The sequence below is a fragment of the Acomys russatus genome, chromosome 23, assembly GCF_903995435.1.
Source record: "Acomys russatus chromosome 23, mAcoRus1.1, whole genome shotgun sequence".
In the NCBI taxonomy this organism is placed as follows: Eukaryota; Metazoa; Chordata; class Mammalia; order Rodentia; family Muridae; genus Acomys; species Acomys russatus.
The window spans coordinates 21,357,263-21,374,434 of record NC_067159.1 but is presented as its reverse complement, the minus strand read 5'-3'; the positions used below and the strand labels follow the sequence as shown (position 1 = coordinate 21,374,434).

Genomic DNA, 17,172 nt, shown 5'->3' with positions numbered 1-17,172 from the left:
ATATTGTGCACCGAGATCACTATTGCCAATGCTTATACCTCATTATGGACATATAAAAAAAATGGAATTATGAATACAAATAGTCAGATTCCTAAGAATAGAGACATGGCCAAGAAGGAATGATTAATACTTACTGATGGGGATGTCCTTAGAGAAGCAGCCCAGGCACCGTAGGCAGTTCCTGAAGAAAGACAAGACACTATCTCCAAGTATGAGATGAAGTTCAGTGCAAAATGAGAAAACAGTTCATAGTAAGACACCCATGTGGTTGTTTTGTGCATTAAATTTTGGTATACTATTGATGTTTAAGAAATTTGTTGAAAGAAAGAAAGGAAAAAAAAAGAAAGAAGTAAAAGGGGCAACTGATTAAACAATTGCTTCCATATTGGTGAGTAGTCCCAATTGTATAAATTTAAATATAAAAACAATATCTATGCTGAGACTGAGCATAGGGCATATTTATGGTGTGTGTGTGTGTGTGTGTGTGTGTGTGTGTGTGTGTGTGTGTTCTTGTGTATGTGTCTGTATGGGTTTTTCTTGGAGGGGTAGATATATGGAGTGTGTGCATGCATGTGTGTGCATGTGGAGTAATGTGCTTTTGTGTAATACAGTTTTTTTTTCTGTACTTGACTCTGTGAAATCTTTTTCATTCTTCTATTTTGGAGACTAGAGATGTGAAGGCAAAAGGCAAAGTGGATTTCCCAAGGTCCAGAGCTGCTAACTGGCAGAGATAGGATTCAATGCTTGGAAATGTGTAAGTAGGACCTCAACTATTAGCCAGTACTCTTATTTTAAAAAACATTATTTCAGGGTGGCATCTCCCATGAATTCTGGCATAAGGCTCATCCTTCAGGTCCTCAGAAAACAGTTATTGAGGAGTTAAATCCAAACCCTCTTCTCTGTCCAGTTCACAATTCCCATGTAAGAAAGCTTCGTGAGCTTGGTGTAGGCAAAGCCACCGCCTACATCAGAGAAATTGAGAATGATGTCTGGCCCTTGATTAAGAGAGTTTCTTTCTCCCAGCCAGCGGGTCCTATCACACAGCAACATCATTCAGCATAGGTAGTAGTAATGAAGACTGAACCGCATGTTATAACAGTATTATCAACCCAATACTAATCATTACCCATGTGCAGGCCTCGTGATAAGAACTTTACTCAGTCTATGCCAGTTATTCTGTATAATAATGCAGGACAGTTGGCACTAGAGAAAGAGGCGTGTTTTCACCAGGGGGAACTTATGAGCAGACTGCACGGCTTCTTGCATTAGCTTTACCCCTTACAGAATTGTGGACTAAGTAGTTTGCTTCACATCTCTCAGTAGCTCAGTTTTGTCATCTTCAAATTAGTGGTAAAAAAAAAAAAAAAAAAAAAAAAAAAAAAAAAAAAAAAAAAAAACAGTGCCTAGGTCACAGGATGGCTGGACTGCCTAAAGAGGGTATTTGGATATGAAGTATTTGGAATGTAGTTGACGTGTAGTGACAACTGTTTGTGTGTTGGGTATCATCAACAACCTCCCTCCTGCTCCTTTTAACAACTAAGAAAGCTGAGGTTTAAATATTAAGCACCTTTCACAAGGAAGTACAATAAGAAACAGAATTAGGGTTCAAACATATGGAGTTGGACTCCAGAGATTGTATTCAGGAGCAGTAAACTAAATTTCTTTCTACAAATACAATTCTCATGGCAGGTATATACACTCTAAGAAGCATCCTTTGTATCCTACAAATTGGTATTAAGGTTCTTTTGGAAATATATATATTTTCATAATATCGCATTCAATGCTTTATTAGGATTACACAATGCATTACGTCACATAGTAATTGAGAAATGCTAGGTTCTTAATAAGCATATACTTTCATCCTTAACTCTTCTTGCTAAACACCTTTTAGATTCTTTCCTTCCTCATTGCTTCACTCAATGCTACCTTATTAGTCCAGACACTCAGAATAACTTACATGAGATGGTATAATAGTACCCTAGGTAAGCTCTTGGCTGTCATATTCCTCTGTCTTAGAAGATCATCTTCTGAGTTAGTTCTGTGTGAGAAAATAATGTAGTTTGCCAACTGGTAAAACTGATGCAAAAGCTGAATGTACTCCAGGCATTTCAACAACCTTGTGATAATGTGAGCACTCTTCTCATCTGAGACATTGTAATAGAGTATCACGTGAAGACCATAGAATCGGCTCTGATTTTGGGAGTGTGGAGAAGAAGTATGTTGACTTTTAAACATCTAGTGGCTGTCTTTACATGTGGCTGACTTGTGTCCAAACTTACAAGATCTATGCTGTGGAAGCAGACAGTAGGAATCCGGCCACTAGGAGCTCAGAGGGGTCAGGAGGAAAGGACAGAAGGCTAGACAGTAGGTACAGGAAGAGTGGACTACAAGGCTCTGGAGCACAGTAGGATAAACATATTTCACAAAAACGGTGTGCTGTATGAACAACTGGAAGGTTTGCAACACAAAGAAATGGTGTTTAAAGAGATGGAAAAGGTGCAGGGCGGTGGTGGCGCACACCTTTAATCCCAGCACTTGGGAGGCAGAGACAGGCAGATTGCTGTGAGTTTGAGGCCAGCCTGATCTACAAAGTGAGTCCAGGACAGTTAAGGATACACAGAGAGACCCTGTCTCAAAAAACAAAACAGCAATGACACACACACACACACACACACACACACACACACACACACACACAGAGAGAGAGAGAGAGGAGAGAGAGAGAGGAGAGAGAGGAGAGAGGAGAGAGAGAGAGAGAAATGAAAAAGACCAATCCCCTCTCCTGATCACATTAAATCATCACACTGGACTCCATAAATACATGTAACGGTTACATACCAGTAAGATACTTCTTAGAAAGAGTGGCTGACTCAATAAGAATATGCGAAAATACAGTTTCTTTACTATTGATGTGCCAAATAGACCTTGTTAAAATGTCAACTGTTTGACAAGTTTCTTTTGGCCTTGAACATCTTCTTCAAGGCAAGGTGGCAGTCCATTCGGACCAGTATAATAAAACGCCATATGCTGAGAAACTCCAAGGAATATAGTTCTCACAGTTTGGGAGACTAGAAGGCTAAAGTCAAGGTGCCTGCAGATCCAGGAAGGGCCTGTGTCTTGATTCATAGATGCTGCTTTCTTGAAGTTTCACATAGTGGAAGGGGAAAATAGCTCCCTGGGGCCTTTAAAATAAGGAATCTAGTCCCATCAGAATATGTAAGGTTCACCCACGGCCTCTGGCAACACCACAGATGATATTGATATCATTGGAGTGTGTTTTGTTGTGTGTGTGTGTGGGGGGGGGGTAGAATTTCCACATATGAATGTTGAGCAGACAGAAATGCTCCAATGCTAGAGGTGAGTCCTTCTCAACCTCAAAATAAACAGTCATCAATCATGACAGCACTCTTGATTCTGATATTAATACACTTCCTTTGCTAAATAAATAAACCTCCTACAATACATAGGTGTCAAGGGTATTTCATTTCTCATTTGTTCCCAGCATGAAACTTGCATGCTACACTTTACCTACAGCTCAATCACACAATCTGATTAGGGACCAGTACAAATTTGGAATTTTCTACCTGCTACAGTTCTTTTTTTTTTTTTTCTTTTTGTTCTTTCTCTGAGGTTTACTCTCTTCAGTAGAGTTGTATATGAATCAAGATTTAGATTCTGAAAGCATCTGATGACCACTGGTTATATAAATAAGAGTGAACATGTCCAATTCCTATGACTTGCTAATTTAGCCACAGCTATGTATCCAATAAATGTGTGTGTGTGTGTGTGTGTGTGTGTGTGTGTGTGTGTGTGTTATAAAGACACAGATATTAATACTTATGGTACAACTACTTATAATAGTAAAAAATCACAGTAACCCACATTTCTTTCAGCAATAAGAAAAATGCAGAATTATATCATATTCATGAAATAAAGTATTGTACATTATTGAAACTGTCCTGGTGAATGTCATTTTCATCTATTAAAAACAACTCTTCAGGGATGGATATTGACTGAAAAAGAAAGGAATTAAACAAAAACTAATACCATGTGTTAAATATCTATAAGGTATTTATTAAAATAGCTGCCACAAAAAAAATGCAAACACATTTGGAGGAAACTATTTGACTCTATCTTTCTGTATTTGTTTTCTCCTCTGTCTATGGTACTCTCTGTATATTGTAAGCACATGGATGCGCTCTGTAATTCTAGGATCATGTAAGTAGGCACTCTAGGCATTTTTTTCCCATCTGAAAACTAGTGTCTTAAAACACAAAAACAAAAAAGAGCTTAAAAATAATCTCTTTTAATTCCCAGATAAAGACCTGAGATAGGACAGGGAGAACAGAGGTAGACATGGAGACACTTATTTCAAAGTAGAATCAACAGGAATTGGCAAGATTATGGGAAGAATGAAGTGGAATAGATTGCAATTAATATTTTTTTGGTCCATCTATCATGCATTCTGCCAAGTTTGTTAATAGCAGGCATGCAGAAGATGTATTTTCTAGATTTTTATTGCTGAGACAAATACCATAGACAAGTCATAAAAAACCAGGGACGTTCATGTTGGCTCATAGCTTTAGAGACTGCAGGCCACAGTCAGTTGGCTCCATTGCTTTGAGCCTAAGGTGACATAGAACGACATGGCAGATGGGACCATGTCAAAGAAGATTTGAGAGGCCAAGAAGGCAGGTGACACACAGAGGTCAGGACAAGAGGTGTCCTCTAAAGGCAGTCCCCCACGTAGTCTACCTCCTCTAAACATGTGCCACCTAATCTATCCCATAATGACATCAAATTATCTCCTTTCAATGTAGCATTCCGCCGGTGAAGCCGGAGGCCTCGTGAGCAAATGGCTTTCAAATCACCCCCCAACAGCAAGAACTGAATCCGTTAGCACATTTCAGGACATTTCATAATCGAACCTTTGCAGGGGGCCACTTGCACCTGCAGGATGTTTAAATTTCCTATTGCTGCTGTCGGGAATTCTCCCAGACTGAGTGATATAAAGCAATATGAATACAACATCCTATGTCCAGAGGGCCGATCCTAGCATGGTTCTCACTGGATGAAGATCAAGACATGGCAGCATCATGTCCCTCTCCAGAGGCCCCGGGCCCGGGGGTGGGAGGGAAATCAGTGTATTAGATTTTCCCGGTTTGAAGCTGTTCAGTTTTTCTGAAGCAGTTCATTACATTTCCAAAGCCAGAACTCACCTTTGAGTCTATCTCCTGACACACGAGTCACACCACCCTGGTACTTTCCGTTCATTTACAAGGACTCCTTCGATTACACTCAGCCCATCCAAATGATCTAGGACCACCTCCCTGGTTAATGAGCTCGGCTGATCAGCAACCTTACCTGAGTCTGCATATTTAATTACCCTTTGCGATGCAGCAACATATTGGTTTCTGGGCAATTACGACTTGGACAGTTTTGAGGAAGGCACTTGTCCCAGTTTGTTTTCTGTTACTATGATAAACATCACTACCAAAGCAAATTAGGAAAGAAAGGCTTATTTCCCCTTATCCTTGCAGGTCACGATCACTCACTCACGGATCTGGGCAGGAATTCAGGCAGGAATCTGAAGATAGGACCATGGAGCAGAAACACAGAGGAATGCCACTATTTGCCTTGTTTCTTTGCCTTTTTTCTATCTAGCCTTTTAGACATTCGCAGCATCACCTGCCTAGGGAACAGTTCTACCCACTGTGGGCCTAGCCGCCCTGCCAAATCAATCATTAAGAAAACTTTCCATAGACACTGCTACAGGCCACTTTAATGGAGATAAATTCTTCAAGTGATGTTCCCTCTTCGAAGGAGAATTTAGGTGTATCAAGTTGACAATAAAAACTAATGAAGACTGCACTGTTCTAGTATAGACAGAACAGTAGAAACTCTCCATTTAATAATAATAATAATAATAATAATAATAATAATAATAATAATAATAATAATAATAATAATAATCCAGAGAACTCTACCCCAGAGCCTTTAGCTAAACAACAAAATTCTTTTTTACTTACCTAAATCAGCTTGAGTTGGGTTTTCTGTCACTTGAAATCAAGTATCCTGATCTCCAAACAGGAAAGGAAATGAAAAGATATGGAGGAAGAAGAAGGAAGAGCTTGCTGCAAATGCGATTACTAACTGAATGACTAGAAACTGTTCTAGTTTGATTACCATTGCTGTGATCAAAACAGTGACCCAATGCACCTTGAAGAAGAATTTGTTTCAGCTTGCAGGTTAATAATCTTTGTGAGAAGTCAGAGCAGGAGTTTCAGGGCAGGGACAGAGAAGTAGGAAGCGAAGCTGAGACCGAAGACCAGTTGTTTTTACTTGTAGGTTTTGATGTCCTCTCACACAGCCCAGGCCAGCCTGCTTAGGGATGGATCTGCCCACAGTGGGCTGAGCCCTTCTCCATAATTGGCAACAAGAAAATGGCCCCGATAGACATGCCCACTGCCTAATCTAATGAAAGTAATTCCTCAACTGATGTTTCCTCTTCCAAAGTTTGTCAAACTGTCATAGAAGCTGAGTGACATTACATGTGCAGAAATGAATAAAACTGAGAATTAAGGAAAAGAGTTGGCTTGAAAACTGACTTTATGGATTTTATTTCAATATTCATGGTCAATAAATACTTCATGTATAACTTTGAAGTTTGGAGAAGTGGAGATCCAAAATACTTTGTAATATTTAAAAGTTTTTCTTTTATCTTTATCACTGATAAACTTATCATTAGTATTCTTTGTTAGCTAGGTGTTTGAACTACTATATTGCTATCTTTACCAGAGACAAGTATAAATTACTATATTCTTATCTTTAAGAAACTTCCAAAGGTTTTATTTGAAAAGCTACCTAAGTTTTATGATGCAAAAAAAAAAAAAAAAAAAAAAAAGGCATTTTTATAGGGCATGACTTTTTTCACAGACTCTGAATTGTAATATAATTATTTGTTTCTAATCTCATACAGAAATGAGCTGTCATTCCTATTTTTAGGCAGCCTCATATATGGGTCAACTTTGTTTAGGTTCTTAGGTATCCATCTAAGGTTTTGGCTATCAACTGAGTACTCTTGTGGAGGGGAAGACTTTGAGAGATGGAGGGTAGTTGGAGAAAGAAAAAAAAATCCTTTTAAGGGGAATATTGTTTATCTCTTTCTCTCTCTCTCTCTCTCCTCCCTCCCTCTCCCTCTCTCCTCTCCTCTCTCTCTCTCCTCTTTCATCTTACCACCACTCACGATGTAAACAGACATACATTTCCTTTTTAAGATGATGTTCTTGTGCCATGAGGGGCTCAACATTAACAGGAACAAACAGCCATGAGCTAAAATCTTTAAGACCTAGAACATAAATAAATCCTTTATTCTATTATGCCACTCATGTCAGATATTTTTCTCACAGCAATGACAAGCTAATTAACATCTCAGTTATAGTTCCATAAAAAAACATTAGTTCATATAAAGCATTCAAGATGCAGGTTGCTTAAACATTGCAAAACAAAAGGTCTACATAAATATATTCATGATCTACTGCCTGATTCTTGGCCCAATCTTCTCTTTTTATTTCTCCAAATATCTGTCTTTTAAAAGGGAGGAAATAAGCAAAAACTAAGTTGAAAGTTTCTTCCACTAAGATTCTTATATTTTAGGAAAATATTCAGACCTAGTATTTTCTCTAATCTACCCATGTATATGTGCTCATCTATTTGATTATATACCTTAGGCCACATGCCTGAGTTCCAAGGAGATGATCCCAAAGAAAACCAAGAGATAGATAAGAGAGCATCATTAGCAGGCATGGCAATCACACGTTCATAGAACCTCCTAAAGAAAAATTATTGGTAAAAGAGGAGATCTTGATCTATTAATTGTGATTAATGCAATCTGTGAAAACTACATGTAATCTATAATCATGAGTTTATTAGTGGTAGGAAATAAAGTGGTCATGCTGACAGGAAGGCACATTGATACAACCCCCTCTAAGAGGGAGCAGAACACACCATAGGGAAAAATAGTATATAAAATAGTGGGTGACTAATTGTGTGATCTTTAAATCTGAATGACTCAGTGACACCGACTCTTAGCCAGTGATAAATGACCTGCATTGATAAGATATAAAGATATAAAGTATCTTTACTTTATATCTTGTATAAGATATAAAGTAGTTCATAGTGCTTCTAAGAGTTGTAAATATGTTGACTACATCCCCTGGATGGGGAGACCTGGTGGCACTCAGAAGAAGGATAGCAGGCTACCAAGGAGAGACTTGATACCCTATGAGCATATACAGAGGGAGGCGGTCCCCCTCAGTCACAGTCATAGGGGAGGGGAGTAAGGGGAAAATGGGAGGGAGGGAGGGGAGAGGGAGAATACAAGGGATGGGATGACAATTGATATGTAATATGAATAAATTAATAAAATTATTTTAAAGAAGAGTTGTAAATATGGATACAAGGGAAGGAAGCACGAAAGTTAATAAGCTCTGTAGTTCACACATGTTTCCAATGAGACCACCCACCTTAAAGATGCCATCCATAAATGTTAACATTTAAGAGACTGAATGTTATTCCATAAGAGTGGCCATATTAATTGACAAAAGGGAAAGCTATTGACTAGAAGGACATCCCAGAGCCATTAAGGATCAGTTCCAAATTTCACTTGGCAGGCTTCTTGTGGAATTGTGTGCGTCCTTGAGAAAAAGGGAAATGCTTCAGCTCTGGGTATAATAGTGAGTCTGATAGCTTTCCTGTTAATTGGATTAACTTCAGAAGGGAAAGTAAGCCAGAGCCTGCCATGTTGCATGCTCATTCCTAAGGGCAGTGCTTTTCAGATAACATTATCACATGATTTACCAGGCTGTTCACTGATAACCTAAAGGCAAACAAAAGTGAATATTCCAAATATAGAAACTCAAACAACAACAACAACCACAATTGGGAGGGCATCACCTAAAAGTCATGTTTACTGAGCTTCAAATGTACTTGCAATCAAACATACCCATTTTGTCTTTCCTCCCCTGCCCCTCACATGGAGTTAAATTACCCACAAATTGAGAACACAGAATTAAATTATTTTAGATTTGCTTATGTTTCCCAGTTTTACATAGACATATTAAGTGTGTACATACATTTTTCCTAGTCACATTTTATTTTGTAAATAATACACATGCTAAACATTATTACTAGAGTTGTTTTGTTGGAATTGGTTACATTACTCTTTAAAAAAACAGCAACAACAGCAAAAACCAAAACTAAACAAACAAAATTCCTGCTCTTGATCTTCCTACTGCACAGCATTTTGTTGTTGTTGTTGTTATTGTCCAGGTGGCTGTAACAAATGTCAGTTTAAAAACATTGTCCTAGTAGTTCAGAGCATCTTTATGTGAATCTGACAAAGCAACTTATAATTTTTTAAATCATATTTAAAATTCTAGGCTGTGATCATATGGTGGGGGAGGAGGTCTTCTTCTGTCACAGACCTAGGGGAGGGAATAGAGTGAAAGAGGGAGGGAGCAGGGAATGGGAAGACACAAGTGAGGTGATAACAATTGAGATGTATCTAAATAAATTACTTAATAAAAAAAAAAAAAAGAAATTCTAAATCCATGAATAATAGCAGTGCTGACTACACTATCTAACATAGTAAGTGGAAAGCAGTTGATGTTTCCATTGCATAGACGAGGCAGCTGAGGCTCAGAGATCTAGCTAATGTATACAACTTCAAGCATCTGGTAGACTGTGCCACCAGGATCTCACTGTGTGTAAGACGAGAATGCCTGTTCAAATGTCACCAGGAAGGTCTAGCACCTTGTGTGAAAATCGAGTGTACACTCTGTGTGTGTGGAGCAGACAGCTGCGGTGCTGGGTACAAATATTAACTTTACTCTCTTGAAGAGAATATGCAAACTCTGAGTTTTGTATTTTATGAAACTGGCTAATAACGCCCTACATGACCAAGTTACTGTGTGGCTAAATGAGACATCTTTACATTTGTATTTTGCATTTGCTTTTGTCAAACATATGTGTGTGTGGTGTATATATATATATATATATATATGTATATCTGTATATGCTCTTAACATCTACAAATAATGTTTTTTCCTTGGTGTTATACAAAGTCAGCATATGTTTTGAAGTGATTTTATTGTAGCTACAAAGCTCTCACCAGGGTGCTTAATAAAAATGAATCCTTGCTTGTCTCATATGACAAACTAGATAACGTCTTAATTGCCAAGCTTTTAAAGTTGTTATTGAAATCCTCTACTCTCTGTAGAGTGTAACCTGACTAGAAACATAGCATGAATTTTTTTAAGAAGTAAAGATGTGTTGAATTTGTTATTTAGACTCTTATTAAAGAGGGAAAGACTAATTCTAGGTAAAAACATTTTGATCCTACAATCACTGTCCAAAACTATATGTTTATATTCAAAAGTTACTTTGTGTGTGTGTGGAGAGAGAGAGAGAGAGCGAGAGAGAGGAGAGAGAGAGAGGGAGAGAGAGAGGGAGGAGAGAGAGGAGAGAGGAGAGAGGGAGAGAGAGAGAGGCGAGAGAGAGAGAGAGGAGAGAGAGAGAATATGCACAAATGTTTCCATGTTTCTATCCCCTCTGGTATTATTTTCAAGTGCTGTCCATCTTCATTTTGCGAGGGCGTTTCTCATGGCCTGCAATTCACCAAATTGACTAAAGCTGTTTGGCCAGTGAGCTCACAGATCCCACAAATCTCTTGTCTCCTCAGGCCTGTGACTACAGGTGCAAAGCATCATGTCTGGCATTGTTTTAGGCAGGGTCTGAGGGGAAAGGCCTCAGGCCTTTGTGCTGAGACTTCAAGCCCCTTCCTGACTTAGGTATCTATTCAGCACAATCACTTTGTGAAAGTGTTATGCAAAGAGTGTTTTTTTTAAACAAGAAGAAATGAATATATTTCCAGTAAGTCTTTTAATCTTTGATTTCTCTTTTTATCCTTCAATGATCTTAGGAAGATGATAAAAATTATTTAAACACTTTGGGCATGGTGTTTTGCCACAGTAAATGGAAACTCTAAGACAAGTTTATTTCTGCTTATTGTTTATGGAGGGCCGCAGTCCGTCATGTCGGGGAGGGCTTGGTGGCAGTGCTGTTAAGCAGCTGGTCACATTGCATCTGTAGCATGGTAGCAATGAATGCCGAAGCTCGGCTTGCTTTCTCTGTTTTATTCAGTCCCAGGATTCCAGCTCATTGGACCAGTGTCATGTACTTTTAAAGTCAGTCTGCTCTCCTCAGCTAGCTCAATCTAGAAACTCCTTCAGAGGCATGCATGGAGAGATCCTAGGAGATCCTAGGTCCTATCCCACCAACACTGCTAACTGTCACAATGCATAAGGGTGGAATGAATCGTTGGGAGCTTTTAGAATAGGCAGTTGTAGAAAGTCGTAGCAGAGCTTTCGGGATCAGACTGTTAGATACTGTGATTATCTAGAAGAGGGCAAGTAATGTCAAGAGTGGCAGAAATGGCTGTTTTGGTTTTGGAGTCTGAAATTCCTGAACAGAGCAAGTAGCCAGGTACTTGAATAGGAGTCTTGCTGGGAACTGTAGGTATACACATTGGTTGGAGTGTTACCACCACGGTGGGGAAGGGGGAAAGATCTTTTTATTTTTTTTATTTTTTTTTATTTTTTATTTATTTTTTATTAATTTATTCTTGTTACATCTCAATGTTTATCCCATCCCTTGTATCCTCCCATTCCCCCCCCCATTTTCCCCTTATTCCCCTCCCCTATGACTGTTCCTGAGGGGGATTACGTCCCCCTATATATTCTCATAGGGTATCAAGTCTCTTCTTGGCTACTTGCTGTCCTTCCTCTGAGTGCCACCAGGTCTCCCCTCCGGGACATGGTCAAATGTGAGGCACCAGAGTACGTGAGAAAGTCGTATCACACTCTCCACTCAACTGTGGAGAATATTCTGACCATTGGCTAGATCTGGGAAGGGGTTTAAAGTTTACCTCCTGTATTGTCCTTGGCTGGTGCCTTAGTTTGAGCGGGACCCCTGGGCCCAAATCTGCCTATCATATTGTTCTACTTGTAGATTTCTAGGACCCTCTGGATCTTGTGTAAAAAAATGAAACTGGACCCATATTTGTCACCTTGCACAAAACTCAAATCCAAGTGGATTAAAGACCTCAACATAAAACCAGAGACACTAAGACACTTAGAAGAAAAAGTGGGAAAGAGCCTGGAACATATTGGCACAGGAGACAACTTCCTGAACAGAACACCAACGGCCCAGGCCTTAATGTCAACCATTAATAAATGGGACCTCATGAGGCTGAGAAGCTTCTGTAAGGCAGGAGACACTGTCAAGAGAACAAAGCGACAGCCTACAGACTGGGGGAAAGATCTTAAGGGACACTTGCTTACCTAGCCGGGTTCTTACAGATTCCTGTGAACCACCTTGTGTTTCCTTATTTCCGTTTGCCTTTTCAATAATTTGAATACCTCTTGACCTTTGTACTTGTTTATTTATGGAACATATTCTTCCCTCTTCTTTGTATAGCTGGCTCTCCTTCATCCCTGAATCCTTGAGACTGGCCTGTCCATCGGATGAAACATAAATGACCTTGTCTCTGTCTCAGGCTCTTGTTTCTGTTACAGCACTGGGCACGTTCAGTTTAGTTACTTTCTTCATTCTCTGTCATTGACAGAGGTGTAAGCTCAGCAGGGTAGTACCTATACCTGCCTTGTTCATTGCTCAAATCATAGAAAGGTGGAAGTGTTTGCCACATGGACGACACTTCATATTTTTGAAAAGAAGAATGAGCAGAATGCAAACTCTGATTTCTTCAAGGTTCCTAAGGCAATCTCTACCAATTTCTGCCTTATCTCAACTCCATGTTTCTTTTGTTCTAGCTTATTTTACGTTCTTGTGATTTCCTGAACTTACTAGCCTTTCCAACCCATTGCACCCGCTCTATTTTCACTCCTTGAGATGTCCTTTTGCTCACTACCCCTTTTCTTTTTTATAAACTCAAAAACTGCCTTACTTGTCACCCTGCCAAGAGCATGTGCTTCTGGTGTCCCTTCTCCCCCGATTGGATTCCCAGCACTCACCACCCCATGCAGCATAAAGCTCTTAGATGTCTGTTTCCATTGCACATTGCAAACCTTTAGAAGCTGGGGTGCACAGTATCTGACTGCATCTCTTACAAACTCACAAAGATGAAATTATAATCTCCAATGTGATAGCTTCAGGGTATTGTTTTGCTGGAACGATTGAGTTGTGATTAATGTGTGGGATTAATGCTCTAATAAGAAGATCCATAGGAATTATTCGCCTTTTCTACCATGCAAGGCCACAGTGAAAGGTGACACTTACAAACCAGAAGACTGGCTGGTTCTAGCCAGCTGTTAAATCTGCTGACACTTTGATTTTAGACTTTCTTGTTCTCTAGAAAAGTGGGAATAATCCTCTGTAGGTTGTGAGCCACTCGGTTCATCAATTGTCATTGTCAGGGTCAGGGGACATCCTGATCTAAGTCAAGTTCTTGGGACACATTACATACTTGGTATTTATGGAGTGAATGAAGAGTTAGGTGAGCAAATGGAGGAATAGTGCAAGTAAGCTGGGGCACTTAGAAACATACTAAATTAGATGGCTGGCTTGGAGTAAGTAACTTGGGTTGGATGAGAATATAGGCCTTCATTTATATTGGGGAGGGGGAGTGATAGCAGCCACCCCTGATCATGATGGCATTCAGACAAGATGTGTCCTGTTCAGAGAAATGGAGCTAACTAAATTCAAGAAGTTGGCTCACATAATGGTGCTGGCTTACTGAGTTCAACTGATAGTGTGAGACTGAGGCTGGAAACTGTGGAAAAGTTAAAGCTCACATCCAGCCTAAGCCTGACCGGGAGTCAGAATGACATGTGACTACCGTGTGCAGAACTCCTCCATCCTGGAGGTGAGCCTTTGTTCTAGCGAGACCTTTGGCCCACGTGTGGAGACACGTGCTCTGGGAGACAAGTTGCTTTACTCGGAGTCCACTAATTTTATTATAAACCTAAATAACAAAGCTTGACTAAATATAATGTCCAGCCAAGTTGACACATAAAACTAGCTCCTGCACATGTGGGGCATCATAAAGTTTCTTAGACACTAGTTAGGAAACACTAATCAGATTCTCGGAGCTGGTTCTGCATCTCCATGAATAAGAGCCATGAAGATGTGTTTTAGGGCCACTGGATTGTGATTTCCTGCTGGTTAGAAAATGAGACTCCCCTCCTAGTCTACTCTAAGTCTCTCTGCAGGCCAAGCATACAAAAAAAATTATGTTTTCCACAAACAGCATGGATAATAGAGGCTTCTCAGTGCATACTAGTGACGGGATATACCATAACGAAATAAACATGAGGAACGATACCATTGTTCAGTCATGGCTTGCTCGATCCTAACTCCACGCCTTGGTCACTCATAGTTCCCCAAAGTAAATTAAGAATGAGCTAACACACCGCTGTGTGCTGTCCAACAAGAGATCACAGAGACCACGTTTTGGTCTGTATTAGCACAATGCCTTCCTAGAAGACAGTATCTTGAAAACTCTAGTATATACGCATGGGATGTCTTTTATCATATTTCTGGAAGGTTGACCAACTCTCACAGTAGAAAAAAAAGACCCACTAGGATCTGGGAAGATAGCTCAGTTAGTGAAATGGCTGACAAGAAAAAAGTGAGGACCCTAGTTTGACCAACAAAAACCATGTAAAAAGCTGGGCACGCTGATAAGTGCATGCAATCCCAACACTGGGGAGGTGGAGTTAGGAGGATCCCTGAGGTTCACTGCCAAGTCAACCTAGTTTAGTTGGTGAGAGGCAGGTTCCAGGCCTCAGTGAGAGGTGTACCATGTGAAAGATGCATTTTGGCTGAATAGCATTGCATGCAGTAGGGGATGGGGGTAAGCGGAACAGGAGCTAAAGTATTGAACAATACTGCCACTTTCTTCATTGGATTTGAACTGACACTGACTAGCAATTGTATGAAATGTTCTGTTGAACCATTCCCAAACTGCCCCATGTCAAAATCAAATAGCTGACAGAAGGGCGCATTTGGAAAAAAACAAAACTGAGCACACTGACAATAGATCATAAAATTTTATTTGTGATTATTCGTACAGGTTTTTAAAAATGCACTTCTAGATTTTGCATTTATCATTGAACTATGCCACAAGTGGTCATTTTCTGATTTACTACCTATAGACTCATATGAAAATGTGCCATAAAGAAGAAATAAATGAATCTATGTGATGCTATTAACTGATTATGAAAATAGAGACATAGAAAAATCTTTATCATTGTAAAAATACACATTTCTATTTCATTAATTTTGAAATCACATAAACACTGAGGTAAAGTGTAGTTGGACCTGATCATCTTCTTACATATAAGTTTCAGATATGACGCTTCTCATTGCTGAGTCACGAGGCCTGTGGCTCTGTGCTGTGGAATCTGGGCCTCGTTTCAACAGGAATAGCTCCCATAATGAAGGTGACTACGAAAAGCTGACAGAAAATTCATGACCAGTGGAAGTGAGGCATGAACCCCATCCCCATCCCCATATCTTATTTCATTAGGAACATAGCTTCAGTACTCAAATAAAAATGACACACGATCCATTCCTGGGCAGTTTGGATACCTGCTTCAGGTGAACAGCATTTTAGTCAGGAAATAATCTCCCTTTCGGTGTCCAGCACCAAAGAGTGAGTTACTTCAGTAAAGGGGACTTAAGAAAACTCTAGAAAACCTTCTTCCAGGTTTTGTTCCCCTTGTTATAGTAAACAATGACCTGACTTCCTCCAGTTGTTCTTAATGGAGCTAATTACATGTCCTTAGAAACAGTGTTAAAATTACAGGTAATTTTTAATTACAAAGTGTTTCCTTGGAAACGGTTTCCTGTATATGAAAGTGTACTTCCCTGCAAAATAGTTCATTTCGCTTACAATTAGAAATCAAAGAATGAGTATGGCATAGGGCAATTTAGAAATTGTCACACTAATTGCCATGAAAAAGTTAATTTTCCACAGTAGACAACTGACAGAGCACATCCAATTAACTGGTACGCAGTTACTCACCAGCTACCTCAGAAACGAATTATTCCATTTTATGACCATTAATTGGTCACTGGCTTTAGACATTGTTTTCCAATTTAGACATTTATTTAGAAATTATACATGTATAGCTGTAAAATTTGGGGAAAAAACCGACACCACAGTGATTACAATACTACTGTTTTTAAAGATCAGCCTGTGTTGCTAACATCAAAGATCATAGCAACTGTCTTCCCAATCACCCTAACACACTGGCTTCACGGTTAATGGCAGGCCTCTCTTTGGTTCATAAGGTGTTGCCCTGGAAACCATCCTGATACAGTCCATAATAGGACAGACGCTGAGGCAGAGAGTGCAGCCTGTACACGTGTCGTTAACAGTGGGCAGGTGAGTTTCCGGATCAAACTGGATAGCCTGCAAACAGAAATCAAGAGAGTTGAGCCACTGCCCACCAATGTCAAGATGCCCCCATTTTAGCATCTGCATCTGTCACAGTAATGAAGATTACCACACCTAGCACCGTGGTGGTGCAATGACAGCAACAGCTGAACTGACAGGAGAGAAATGAGAAAGATCAAACTCCTTTAAATTAGAAGTGCAGTGTTTACAGTTTATTAGAAGCTTTTCATTCGTGTGGGAGGAAACACTTTAAAACACAGCGCTTCAGCTTCCTCCGTCAGAGGGAGCAAGCGCTTGGGTCTTGCTGATCGACCAGGTTGAGAAGCTGCCGATAAGGGATGCATCATACAGATTCAATGACCTCTCACACTTCTTCTTCGTGTGTGGTGTGTGTGTGTGGTGTGTGTGTGTGTGTGTGTGTGTGTGTGTGTATGCAGGTACACATGTGTGTGGATGCATGCGTGCATGTGATGTACAGGCCAGACGGCAACCTCAGTTATCATTGTCAAGCAGGCCACCCCACCTCCTTTGACGTGTGATCTCCCCATTGTCCTGGAGCTCACCAATTAAACCAGCCTGTCTGGCTAGTCCGTGGAAACCCCTCTGTCTCTGCCTCTTTAGCCTTGAAAGTGCAACGACTGGACATTTTTACATGTGTTCGAGCATTGTGGGTCAGGGGTATTGAACTCAGG

General features: G+C 39.9%; 1 protein-coding gene across 1 annotated transcript in view; it reads right to left on the bottom strand.

Annotated features, from left to right (window-relative positions):
* Nucleotides 1–16,239: 16,239 nt before the first annotated feature.
* Dpyd (dihydropyrimidine dehydrogenase) overlaps nucleotides 16,240–17,172 on the bottom strand; it is an 877,326-nt gene continuing 876,393 nt past the window's right edge. Inside the window, 1 exon segment of the mRNA XM_051165995.1 lies at nucleotides 16,240–16,495. Within this exon segment, the coding sequence (XP_051021952.1) occupies nucleotides 16,325–16,495 (171 nt within the window). The 3' untranslated portion in view covers nucleotides 16,240–16,324.